Genomic DNA, 13,672 nt, shown 5'->3' on the forward strand with positions numbered 1-13,672 from the left:
CTATTCCATTTTATGCATCCGATGAAGTGGGCTATAGCCCACGGAAGCTTATGCTCTAATAAATGTGTTAGTCTCTAAGGTGCCACAAGTACTCCTGTTCTTTTTGCGGATACAGACTAACATGGCTGCAACTCTAAACCAACCATTTATAACAGACGTACAGTTTAGGGGTATTAGATCCAAGATTGCTGTTAGATGTTAAGGTAACATGGATGGCAGTACCCCTTTTCATCTGCATCTGGTAAGGCAAATGCAACCACTTTTTTGGGAGTGGACTTTGCTACTGATATCTGTGTCTTTGAGCTTGTATGTAGGGAAGTTTTATACTGGTATAAGTTGTGAATTCAAACTGTTATACCAGTATAACTCCCCATGTGGGGACACACTGCAGTATAAGAGTGCCTTTTTCCCAGTTAGCTTTTATCACTGTGGAAGGTAGTTTACTTCAGCCTGCTAACTTGAGTTGAACCTACAAAGCTGCCTTATCTTCACTAGGATTTAATTTCAGTTAATTAACTAGTTTGCTAACTTAAGTTAAGAATGCATCTTTTTTTTTGTAGAGACAATGCCTGAGTGATTTGGTACCAGATGACCTCAGATTACATCTATCCATGCTTGTATTGCCTCACTTGGTCTCAAACTAAAGTTTTTTCAACTGTAAATCCATGGAGGCTGCTGGCAGCATATTCTTCATGAAAAACCCTGTGGTTCTGAAGTTTGCTTTTTCCCCTTTCCAGTCTTCAAGAAGCCCAGACCTTGTAAAACTGATAGGCATTGGTCTGCTGGGCAGGTAATTAATGAGTTAAAAAGTTTGACGTTGTATCTGGTTTGATACTATGAATTACATAAAAGCTTACTGTGTTTACATATTTAAAAAACTCCTTTTTGTGGATGTAATAAGTGCCCAAAGAAATGGGCGGTAGATGTGCTTAATCTACAGAGGAGCATATTTTTCTGGTTAGGATATAGTCTCATGTATTTTTGCTACATATCTGCTCTTTCAGTGTTATCTGTAGGATCATCAGCATCATCAGTAGATGAAGCATTGAAAATGAGATAAGAACATGCCAAAACTCATTTTACTCCCAAACTAGAAAAGGAAGGGAAAATTAGACTTTAACATTCTTGACCAGGCAAATTAAATCAAGAGAAACAATTATTTGTTGAAGGAAAGTGCAGTTCAAGCTGTATGCAGCCTATGACTCAAACTATAGTCATTGATCTCATTCTTGGACAAGAGCCTTGTAGGTAGAGCTTCAAAATTAATTCTTAATAGCTTTTCTATTTAAAGCCAACCATAACTTTATTGAAGCTTTATAACTTTGTAAATTTTTCAGGACAGGAACTCTTTTTGCTGTGTTTATACAGTAATTCCTTAATACAGTTCAATACTGGCCCGTGACTTGGGGTCCTATGTGCTACCACATAATACAAACTACTAAAATGTTGTAGGAGTGAGGGGGCATTTTGGTGTGTTGCAAACTGAGCAAGCAACACAAGTGCAAGGGCTATTAACTGCGAGACCTTTACCATTATTCATCACTTCCTTTGGCGGGAGTACTTGCAGAATGTGTGTTTACATAAAATGCTAAAGGCAAACATACCAAAGAATACCATTCAGCAAGCATTCTTAATATGTTCAGAACTGAAAGCCCATACACCCCTGTGGCTCTTGACCCACCTCTTGTGTTTCGCCTCTGGCCTTGTCGTTACTAGGAAAAGGTGGTGGTAGCACATAAACTAACAGATTGGGTCATGTGCTAAAACACTCATTCCTAGTGAATGCAAGATCTGAGTTGCCTGTTTATATTTTATTTCTAATCTTAGTATGGTTGTGACTAAAAATTCTAACTAACAAGATGTGTGACATGTTGGCATTGTTCTTGTCGATTAGTATAACAGCTGTCGTGCATCAATAGAACAAAACAATTTCTAGCTTGTTTGGGCCATAGCATATTTAATCAGTTTATTCAGCAAGTTTTTTTTGACCCGGGAGCCTATTGTTGTAAACTTAACAGTCCAGTTGTCCTACTCCCAGTCCTGAGGTCTTAACTATCAGCAGTATAATACTATGGTTACATCTACACAGCGCCAATACCCAACCACCCCCATGGCAGTGACACTCAGAACCTGGCTCAAGTGTCTGGGCCTTGCATTACAAGACTGAATAGCAGTGTAGACATTCCTGCTCGGGCTGGAGCCCGGCTCTGAAATGCACCAAGAGGAGTGAGGTTCTTAGAGCCTGGGCTCCAGGCCAAGTGGGAATGTCTACTCTGCTATTTTTAGCCTTGTAGCTGAGTCCATGTCAGCTGATCTGGGCTTTGAGATTCCTGGGATTTCTTTCTGTTGTATAGACATACCTTTTGATGATTTTCAAAACAGCAGCCAAATAGGAAAAATCTGTTCTTTATAACCAAGTATTATATACTTAAATATTGCAACTTAAAAATATGCGTATGTCTATTATAGGAACGTAATAGAAAACAAGTGCAGTGAAAATTAGTGTTTTGGTGTTCACGGAAGAACTGGACTTCACTAAATGTACAACATAGGAATACTGTTCTCCCAACTATACTTCAGGAAATTTTTGAAATCAAACTAAAAACCTGTTTTGAAAAGAATGAATTCCTTTTGGTACTTACTTGAAGAATAACAGCCTTGGTTTAACACTGGCCTAACTAATCTTATAAGACTTGGTGAATTGGTATTCTTTAATAGCTTGCTTCTGTATCTGTATTCTTATGTGTAAGTTTATATACATATAGCTCTGTGTAACATAAAGGGACAATGAGTCATTCATGGCCTGAAGTCTTTAGGTGTGATCCTGTAAGGGAAGGGCTCTCAGCAAATCAGAAAATTAAGTCCCATTAAAGAATGCCAAGACTGTAGCTTCAGTGGGGCAAAGTTATGGTTTTTAGCTAAATGTTAGCTAAAGTGTAAAATGCTAGTAGAAACAAGGTACAGACTAGTTTTACCTTGATGAAACTAGTAGAAGTGAAAACTGATATTTGGAGTGTGTGTGTGTGTGTGTTGGGGGCAAGGGGTGTCTAGGGTTCACCTCATCTAGCTACATCAAAGTAAAACTACCCTGTGTCTTGTCTCCACTAGCATTTTGCTATAAATTAACTTTTTTTTTTAAAGCACCTTATTTCCTAATGTAGACCATTCCTGAGGAGGGAACACTTGTGAAGGTTAATGTAGACTGTCTCCCAAACACTTATTTCTGGCTACTTTAACTTGGGAATCCATTAACTAGACAATCATGCCTGACCTTATTACACAGAGGACCACACAAACCTCAGCACGACCTTGTTCGGTCCAGACAGATTCTACATATTTTAATAAGATGTAAAGTTAACTATTGATATTTTATATTCATCTTGTTTCGTATGTATTAGGTTATTTCTATATACAGTATTATCTATACACGTGTAAACTAAAATGATATGACAACAAAACTCTGATGAATCTGCCATTAGTGTATTGTGCTGAAGCAAGTCATGGGCCTTATGAAATGCTCTGACAGGCCGTAGGTTAGGCACCTCTGAAACATAGACATATGCTAGTAAAACTGTTAGAATAAAACCTCAGAGTTATGAACACCTCGGGAATGGAGGTTGTTCATAACTCTGAACAGAACGTTATGGTGGTTCTTTCTAAAGTTTATAATCGTTGAAATAATACAGCTTTGAAACTTTACTATGCAGAAGAAGAATGCTGCTTTTAACCATCATAATTTAAATGAAACAATCACAGAAACAGGGCATTGGAGGACTTTTGGCATTCAGGATTTGTTTTGTTTTGTGTGGGGTGTTTTGTTTTTGTTTTTTGGGCCTATGGCTTCACTGCAAAGTGGGTGCATTCCAGCCCTAGTTTAAACTGGAGGTGGGCTCTAATCTATACCCTCAGCTTAAAGCACCTCTGAACCTGGGGCAGAGGCTAACCCAAACCTGGGGCAGAGGCTAACCCTGGGCAAACTTCAGTGAAGACATACCCTCAGAAAGCCGGTGTTGCTCTTCCACTATCCCTTCCAGCAAGTGATAGTCTTCTGTCACCTTCCTCCCTGAGCTGTTAGAGAAAGAGGCCTTCAACCTTGTCCCTTCCAGCCCCTTTGATTCCGCTTAAAAATAACCCCATCCGTATTGACCACCAGATATTAAGAGGCTTTCAGCCCCTATCTTTGTATTCCATATTCTTCATCAACTATAGGAATATCCTTTAGCCTTGTTTGCATCCACTTTTGATCTACCATTGAGTACTCTCTTACCCTACCTTACTAGAACAGCTATCAGTTTCCTCTGGTTTCTGGATCCTGCTCTTGAAGATAGGGTGAAATATTCCTTGTTCTAAACTACATATGAATGCTCTGTAACCTGTCTGGTTAGTTGGTTGAGCTTGTGAGGCCATAATGTCTTGATATTTTTCTGGCTAATGTGATAACTCTTAATTGTGCATCTGATCAATCCCAAAATGTATGGAGTGTTCTAGGCATCAGTAGATAGAACCCTATTGATTTCTGGGGAAATCAAAACCCCAAAAGAGGGAAAGTAGGGGACATGAGTGCCTTTTCTCTGTTTAGTAAAGCCACAGCTTCAAGCTCCTCTGCAATTGTCTGCAGATCAAAGAACTGGTTGATAGAACTCCTTATTGCCTTCTGCTATCTCACCTCTGCCCATTCTCCCAAGAGCTGACTATATGGGGAAGGGGCAATGGTGCTGCACACCCAATTGCTGGCATGGGTATTGAGAATGGGGGGCGGGAGTGTTGGTGGGCACACAACACATGGTGAGGGGAGAATGGGGGTCACAATAGTCCCCACGCATCAGGGAGAGAACATGGGAGTTGCAGGGACTTGTGCGATAGAGAGAAATGGGAGGATGGCACTCCAAGGAGGATGGCGGGATGCAAGGAGCCCTGATGTGTACAGTAAAGAAGTTATTAAGTGTTAGACTTCTCCCCAGTAATATTATTTCATAAAAGCAGGAAATAAGCCAGCTCTTCAATAGGAAGTGGAGACTAGTCAGACATGTTTGTGTGGTACGCTTACATTTTTTTTTTAAAGGTGAGTCTTGGCCTCTTTATAGAAGTTTCTCCAATTAAACTTTCTAATGTTGCTTTAACACAAACCATGCTAGAACATAATTTGTTTCAGATCAAGGTTAAAATGAAAACTAAATTGTTAAAGTTCTTGATACAGTAAGGATGTGTGTACTCTAAATACTCATGTTCCCCCCCCCCCCCACCACCACCACCACAATAGTCTAAACATATAATACATTTTATTCCTGTAATACACTGTAGTGATGAAAGAAGTATAAATGTGTGGATAAAAGGCCAGTCATATGGCAGCTAGGTGTCCACTGTGCAATCCTCCTAAACAAAAGTGTGTCTTGGTGATATTTACATGCAAAAATTGTTTTGTTTCAGTGCGAGGATGTCGTCCTGGCAAGATCGTGCAGATGACAGAAGCAGAAGTTCGGGGCTTGTGTATAAAATCACGAGAAATCTTTCTTAGCCAGCCTATTCTCCTGGAACTGGAGGCACCCCTGAAAATTTGTGGTATGTAAATTAGGTGTATCTTGTCTTATATCTCTAGTTGTATACTTCAAAATTGGCATTTTATTGGGGATGGTGGAAACATAATAAATTGAAGATGGTTTTGTGGTGGTTTTGCATCTTTGTCTGAGTGACATGCCAAATGGCCTTGGGTAATATGGATTGCAAAAATGGCTGTCTTCACTAGCTAGATAAGAAATTACGTTGATTTAATACTGAAGAGCTTATTGACAGTTGGTAGAGCATTTACTCTGAAAGACTGTCAGCATTTAGGGTGGAGTGTGGTTAAATCTAACCTTCTGTAGTGAAAATTGTGTGGCTCCACACCTAGAGGAGGAGAGCCACTAGGCTGGGGTGTTGATCTAATTTCAAATGTATTTCTGTAAATGGTGAGTCACATTAAAACACAGCATAAACACTTATATCATAATACTAGAACATGTTCGTTTCAAAATGTATGCAAAATGCAAAGTCTTTTCACCAACATTCATTGCCACATTTAATTAACTCAGTTGTATTCTCAGAATGGATTCCCATTCACTTCAAGCAATTTAAATGAAATTTTAAAATTCCCTGTCTTATGTAATTACATTGGATGTGTGTTTTTAAACCAGTTTTGATTTTGTTCTACATAATGAACTCTTCAAGCTTTGTAGAAGACTTTGGCAGGTCCTTTCAGATAAATATTGGTAAACCTAAAATCCACGTAATTCCTTATTTAACTCTTTATAAAATTAATGCTGAATATGTTCAAAAACAATACTTCAGTAATTATTTTTTTAAATGGGAGTCTTGCAGTAATTGTTGTACAAGCACAATATCGTTCCCAGTGCTGGTTAGTAAACACTCCACAGTTTGTCAGCCTTTTACATAGGGAGGAAGCATTGCATGTAATGAAAAGGCAGCATCATAGTATTGTTCAAATCCTGAATTTCTTGAATTAGGTATTCAATACTGAAGTGTCATGGTTCAAACTTGCTCATGTGTGTGCCCAAAGATTTTCATGGGCCATCCCATCCCTTAGATTAGACCAATCATGCAGAAACCATCAACTTTCATAATTTGTGCTATATGATTACAGGGGTTTTTCTAATTATCCTAATATTAATGGCAAACTCATCTTAAATGGCTAGGTTTTTTTCAAAGCATTTCCTGTTATACAGATCTTAAAACTGAAGCTTAATCTAGTTTTGCTGTTAACCCTCTGTACTTCACTTGGTATGAACAATAAACTGAGTTTAAAAAAAAAAGCCAATGTGAAACTAATGAAATTATGTAAGGGAATATTTTAAATCCAAACTGATTTTAATTGAAACAGAAGACACGTTATATTAGGCAAATCTGCACCCATGTCCCTTTAAACTAAATTTTGGATCTGATTTATCAGAGGATGTTCTATGTAGAAAATGATGAGGCAACAAATCTGAAGCTAAACTTTAGTAGTAACTTGCAGGAGAACATGATATAGGCATTAGGATGTTTCTGATGTTTAGGGAGCTTGAGTCCTATGTATGGGGACTAAGAGAAGCTCTTGTACAGGTAGAAATAATTTTTAAACTAATCTTAAATAAAACAATGTGCAGCTACACTGATGATCTGGCCTAGTAATTTAATTTTATCTCAAGACAAATCAAAGGAGCTACTATGGGATGAGATTTTGTACTGTCAAATCAGATTAAAATGTAGAGCTAAATTAACTCATACGTTTGGGATTTATGTGGGTTACATAAGCCAATACCTTTCATATACCACACTTTCATTTTATGCCAATTTTCTCTTTAAAAACAATGTAGTTCTTGTTCTGGTAGGCTTCAGATCTGACTTGCAGTTTAGCTCAAAACTTGTATCGATCAAGCATCTTGAACAGATTACTAAATGTCTCTCTAAATGTGGAGTCATGGCCTACTTACAAAATGGTTTCTGCAAAATATTGTCCAGTTATCCTCTTTCAACACTTGACTGTGGGTCTAATCAGTGATGAGCTGCCAACAGCTGAAGAACCGGTTCCTTCAGTCGCTGCAGGTCTTCAGCGGCACTGAAGGACATGCTGCCGAAGACCCGGAGCGAGTGAAGGACCCGCCGCTGAAGTGCCGCCGAAGACCCAGAGTGCCGCCGGGGGAGTAAAAATTAAAAAGGGATTCTCAGGGGAGCCTCGCCAGCCGAGAGCTCAGGTGGGCTGGACAGAATGGTCCCGCGGGCCGGAATTTGCCCACACCTTTAACAACCGGTTCTAAACCGGCTTCAAAATTTAACAACTGGTTCACGCAAACCAGTGCGAACCGGCTCCAGCTCACCACTGGGTCTAATTCCAAACAAAATATAATGAAACGTTACGCAAATATTTTATTGATTATCCATGTAATATGCTTAGTTGGTGGCTGACAATTAAGTTCCATATCCTTAGTTACGTTGTTAAATTAGGCTTATTGAAAGTATGGATAGAATATGTATACCCATTCACCTAATACTACTCTGCCCTAAATATTGGTCTTAAGGAGCACTCTCTGCTCCAGTTTATGCCCTAGTGGCCTACAAACGTTGTCATCTTTGCAGCATCGTTGTGATCTTTGTCAGATGCTAGTTCTAGTTCAATATGCATCCAGGTATTTGTCTACAAGGTACCAGGCTGTAAAGGAAAACTTAAACAAAATCCCTCTATTCTTCTGTGACCATTGCCTTGTATATCTAAGAGAGAGACTAACTGTATCAGTATGCACTGTAGGAATTTGCTTACTTGGGCTTAACCATCTTTCTCTTTAAAGGAATCATAACTTCACTAGATACAAAGTCAAATAATAGTTTGTCTAGTATTATGACAGATCCAGGATAGCAAGTGTCCTCAAACACCAAATTGGCTTCTGCGCCCCTCTTCATACAAGCTATGTAACTTTCTCTGGAATAAGCAGCATAACTATTTAACCTAGTGAATTGTGTACAGCAATAGCTTTAACTCCATACGCTAGTGGTTTTAAACCAGTGGTCCACGGACTCCTCAGGGTCCACAGACTAAGATTTCCAAAGGGGTCCACACCTCCATTTGAATTTTTTTAGGTGTCCACAAATGAAAAAAGGTTGAAAACCACTGCCATACACCAAGCTAATAAGCTTGTATTTTATTACATTTTTTTTTCAGTGGACCAGGGACATGGCATGAAATAAAAAATATAAATGACTATCTTTCTTGTTGTGCTTCTTGAACATTTTAAGAGGAATAGCCAGACTGGAACTCATTTGAGCTCCATCTAGCCTGTCTGACAATGACCAGTACCAGATTCTACATTTTACAAAGATCTCTGAAGGTGTGGGATAATCTGCCTCCTGCATTAGGTCTCATCCTTGTTAGGGGGCTTATTCCTTCACCCACCTACTTCCCTGGTTCTTCTCGCATGAACAGAGAGCAACAATACCCGAAGTCCAAAGGTGCAAACAATTCGATGTTTATTGGGGTGAACTTCCAGCAAGCATGATTCCAGTTTCCTTCCTTAGTATCCTCCTTCCCAGCTCTGACACCACAGAGCCTTACACCTGTGTCCCTGTTCCCATTTCTCCCTTTAACCAAACAGGATTCCAGTTTCCTTACTCCCATTCCCTGTTCCCATTTCCCCCTTTGCAAAACATGGTTCCAATTTCCTTACCCTCATTCCCTGTTCCCATTTCCCCCTTTACACACACCCACCCCCTCCCACCAAGGCCCCCTCACTTCCTCATTGACTACAGATTATATAGTAAAACTTCAGTTCTGCTTAGCTATACCTTAACCAATCATTTTCCTGAAATTTAACTAACCAATCCTAACATATTGTAACATGATTATGTAACCAATTATATCCCACCACCTTAATTAGTTTACACCCAGCAAAATTAATTATACAGCAGACAGGAACAATCACAGAACCAGACAGAGATTATACAGACAAACAATAGCAAAGTGGGAACTATAATGACAAAACAATACAGAAGTGAGGATTTCACATCCCAGTATTGATAAGTGAGTTCTTGCCAGACAGGATGCTGTTTCCTTTTACATTTTCTAGGCACTTCCCTTTCTCTGGAGGTGATAGGCATTATCAGGACAGGATTGTATTCCTAACAGCCCAATAGCACCTTCTTTCAATGTGACTAGTTTGGAATGTGAGGATGTGACCGGTCACTTCCCAGCTTATGGCTGCCTCTGCTGCTTAGCCAAAGGCCTTAGCCTAAGCACAGGGCCTCAGACTGTCACAGTAAGAGAAGGCCCTTACACCAGCAGACAGTGATTTTGATTCTTTCTTTTATACTTCTAGAACTAGCCAAGTGATAAGAATACCCCTAAATTCTTAAAGTACAGGCCTTTGCAGACAGGCCTGAATATCTATATCCTAACAATCCTTATCTGTTGTTGTTAGAGACTGGCTTAAACCCTGAAGCATAAGGTTTAATGTCCCTTTAAAGAAAAATTATAATTCTGGGACAATGTTCCCTTTTTTTTTAATATCCATGTGCAGAATGAATTTTATTATGTGCATCACTATGGAGGTGATGTGTGGTGGGGGTAGGTCAGAGGGGTTTGGAGTATAGGAGGGGGCTCAGGGCTAGGGCAGAGGGATGGGGTGAGGGCTTGGGGGGAACAGGGATGAGGGTTTTGGGGTACAGGAGGGGGCTCTTGGGTGTGTGGGGGTAGACCTGAGGGGTTTGGAGTATGAGAGGTGGCTCTGGGCTGGGGATGCAGGTTCTGGGGTGGAGCCAGATATGAGGGGTTCAGGGTACAGGAGAGAGCTCTGGGCAGGGGTAGAGAGTTTGGGTCCGGGGGGTGGGAGGGAGTTTGGGTGTGGGAGGGGGCTCAGGGCTGGGATAGGGCATTGGGGTGCAGTCTCTGTGGTGGGGATGAGGGGTTTGGAGTGCAGGCTGCCCTAGGTTGTGGCGGGAAGAGAGGACTCCCCCCAGCTCTCTCTGCAGCAGTGAGATATCCCATCATGATTCCCATACCTATCTGATCATGTTGTGGATCACTCCATAAAATATTATATTCTCTACCTCTTACATTATCCACCTTCTCTGTGGCAATTAGTGTTCTGTTGCATGAAAAAGGAAGATTCTAAAGAGATGGGTGTGGTTCTGAAGTCCTGTTAGCTTCTGCACTTTTTGGGGGGAGGGATAGCTCAGTGGTTTGAGCATTGGCCTGCTAAACCCAGGGTTGTGAGTTCAATCCTTGAGGGGGCCATTTAGGGATCAGGGGCAAAAATTGGGGATTTGTCCTGCTTTGAGCAGGGGGTTGGACTAGATGACCTCCTGAGGTCCCTTCCAACCCTGATATTCTATGATTCTGTAACTTAAAACGGAGAAGGCAAAAAGACATGGACCTAAGCATGTAGAGTATGGAGAGGAGCTTGGGCTTGTTTGTTCAAAAAGCCTCTGGAAACTGAGACTGGATTGCAGTTAGCAAGAAGCATCTTCACTTGACCTCTGTAGGAGGTACTTCACCATTTTTGCCAGCAGTCAAACTAGATCACATCGAAGTGTTCCACAAATCAGTTAAAACATAAATGGATCAAGAAGTATAAACTTACACTCTTTAAATCAGTCAGTAGTATGCTTATGTGGTGAATGCTGCAAATAGCAAGGGTACATAGCTATTTTAACAGTAGGTCTCAAAGGACTTTACAATGGGAGTATCATATCCCCATTTAACAGATGGGGAAACTGAAGCATAGCAAGGTGAAGAGACTTACCCAAGGTCACCCAGTAGACCAGTGGCAAAGCCAGGAATAGAACCACGGTCCAGTGATCTATCTTGTAAGCCACACTGCCTTCCTATTCACAAGTAATTTTAGAGAATTCTTTAGTGTTTAAGTTTCTGTTCTTCTTCCATCACACCCATCTACACAGTTATAGTTAGCCAACCTCTGTGTGATATAGTATTCTGTGCCAACTAGTAACCATAGAACTGTTGCAGGATGCAGCCTGCCTATTTTTTTTGGAAGTGGCCCGTTGTGGAATATATGGTAAGTGGTACATGAATCTGGCTGAATAATTTGTCGAATAATACTTATTGTAGCAGTTTTTAATTAACTACTTGCAAGTTTGCTGGATATCTTTTGTATAGGATATGATTTTCAAGAGTTCTGCACCATGTGGTATAGCAAATTGCACGCGCACACACAAAATTACATGAAAGAAGGCACTTAGCCAAGCTACCTTGTCCAATGACATTGTATAGTAGCTGTAATATTGCCGGGGTGACCAGCAGGTCAACTGTTATGACTTCGTAGGGTATAAAACAAATTTAGAATAGCTTAATGCAGCACCTGCCTCTATTGATTTGTCCAGTTTCTTTACTGATTGCTTTTGGGAGGAGAGCGGAGTGTGTGGTAGTTGGCATACAAACCTACAAGTTGCTTTGCTTTTTAAAAATAGTTAGACTTGCCACCTTCTACTGTGTATTAGTTGCATCAAGCCAGCTTTCTTCTGAATTTAAGTTTTTAAATTTGTACAAATAAACTGGAATTTCCCATCTTTTCTGGGGACTACTTAGGTAAATTGAAAGGAAGATTCTGTACCCTTCAGAATGTTTCCAGAACTGACACTGCAATTCTCTGCAAATCTTGTGGGCAATTTCCGTAGATTTGAGTGCTTCCATTTTGGCTTTCTTTATCCTTTCGCAACAGACCATCTGAAAGATCTTGCCAGAATATCAGTCCGTCAACTGCCTCTCAATTCTTAACTGACCCTCTAAAATGAGTACTAATTCAATGTCTTGGTTTCAGTAAGATATTTATAATATTGTACTAATCTTTATTTCTTTAAATTTACCTTACTCAGGTGACATTCATGGGCAATATACAGATTTACTTCGATTGTTTGAGTATGGAGGATTCCCACCAGAAGCAAACTATCTTTTCCTGGGAGATTACGTAGACAGAGGCAAGCAGTCTCTGGAAACCATCTGCTTATTACTGGCATACAAAATCAAGTATCCAGAAAACTTCTTTCTCCTAAGAGGAAACCATGAGTGTGCTAGCATTAATCGTATCTATGGATTCTATGATGAATGTAAGAAAAACCTTCTAGTTCTCAAAAGTTGCTTCTATTTAACAATATGTTGTAGGAGTAGAAAGTAGATTATTTTTAACCAAATAATGACTGTTTTTCTTTGCAAGAATTTATCAAAGCAGTCTTATGGAAAGCTTTTCCTACAATTATTTTGAAACACACCTTATGTCTCTTAATATTTAGTTTTACATGTGTGTTTTTACGTGAAGTAAACTTACTGTGAAAATGCCTTAACAGGTGATCATCTTCACAGGTTTTGTGAAACTTGAATAGTTCAGCTTTCAGACTTTACATACATCTTTGTGCAGGGTATAATGCACATTGTAGGTTGGCTGTATAATTCCTTTCCTAATAGACTATTCTGTTCCTGCAGGCAAACGGCGATTTAATATTAAACTTTGGAAGACATTCACAGACTGCTTTAACTGTCTGCCTATTGCAGCTATTGTGGATGAGAAGATCTTCTGCTGTCATGGAGGTAAGATAATTACTTCAATCTGACGGTGAATGTAGTTATATTTTTCCTGTCCATTGCATAATTAGCGTAAACTTCCAGCCCAGGATCATACTAAAACATTGTCCTATGTTCCATACAATAGCAATTAAATTATCATTGAGAGTAACTTTAATGGCACCGTTAAGATAACTGTGGCTTATTCCTGTTCATCTTATCATCCTCACTCTGTGTTCTCCCTTATTGTTGTGCTCAGGAACAGGATCTTTGCATTTATCTTCCAATATGCCTAAGTCCTTGTGCAAAATAACAGAAAATACAAACCAAAAATTGCACGTTTCTCCTTCAGAATCAGTCTGAAATTTAATGTGAGGTCAGCTTTAAAGAATTGACTTACATGCTGATTCCCTCCTCCCACCCCCAAAGAATTGCATAATAAATTGTCCAATTGTGGGATAAGCAACTTGTTTGCCTCTGTATTTGACAAGTTTGTACAGTTTTTTGTGTTTTTTTCCCCCCCCTGCTCCTGTGTTCAGTCATATGGACCAGTGTATTTTTCTCACCTATGTGAACATTCAATGGCTTACAAGGCTTTTTCTCCACAGCTAGCTTCTTTGCTTTCTTCAATTTTTC

At 39.7% G+C, this 13,672-nt stretch overlaps 1 protein-coding gene across 1 annotated transcript in view; it reads left to right on the forward strand.

Annotated features, from left to right (window-relative positions):
• The window catches only part of PPP1CB (protein phosphatase 1 catalytic subunit beta), a 57,718-nt gene that overhangs the window by 17,068 nt on the left and 26,978 nt on the right, over nucleotides 1-13,672 (forward strand). Inside the window, exons 2-4 of the mRNA XM_074949133.1 lie at nucleotides 5,428-5,559; nucleotides 12,355-12,585; nucleotides 12,959-13,063. Of these exons, the coding sequence (XP_074805234.1) occupies nucleotides 5,428-5,559; nucleotides 12,355-12,585; nucleotides 12,959-13,063 (468 nt within the window). The remainder of the gene's footprint in view (nucleotides 1-5,427; nucleotides 5,560-12,354; nucleotides 12,586-12,958; nucleotides 13,064-13,672) is intronic.

The sequence above is a fragment of the Natator depressus genome, chromosome 3 (genome assembly GCF_965152275.1).
Source record: "Natator depressus isolate rNatDep1 chromosome 3, rNatDep2.hap1, whole genome shotgun sequence".
Classification (NCBI taxonomy): Eukaryota; Metazoa; Chordata; order Testudines; family Cheloniidae; genus Natator; species Natator depressus.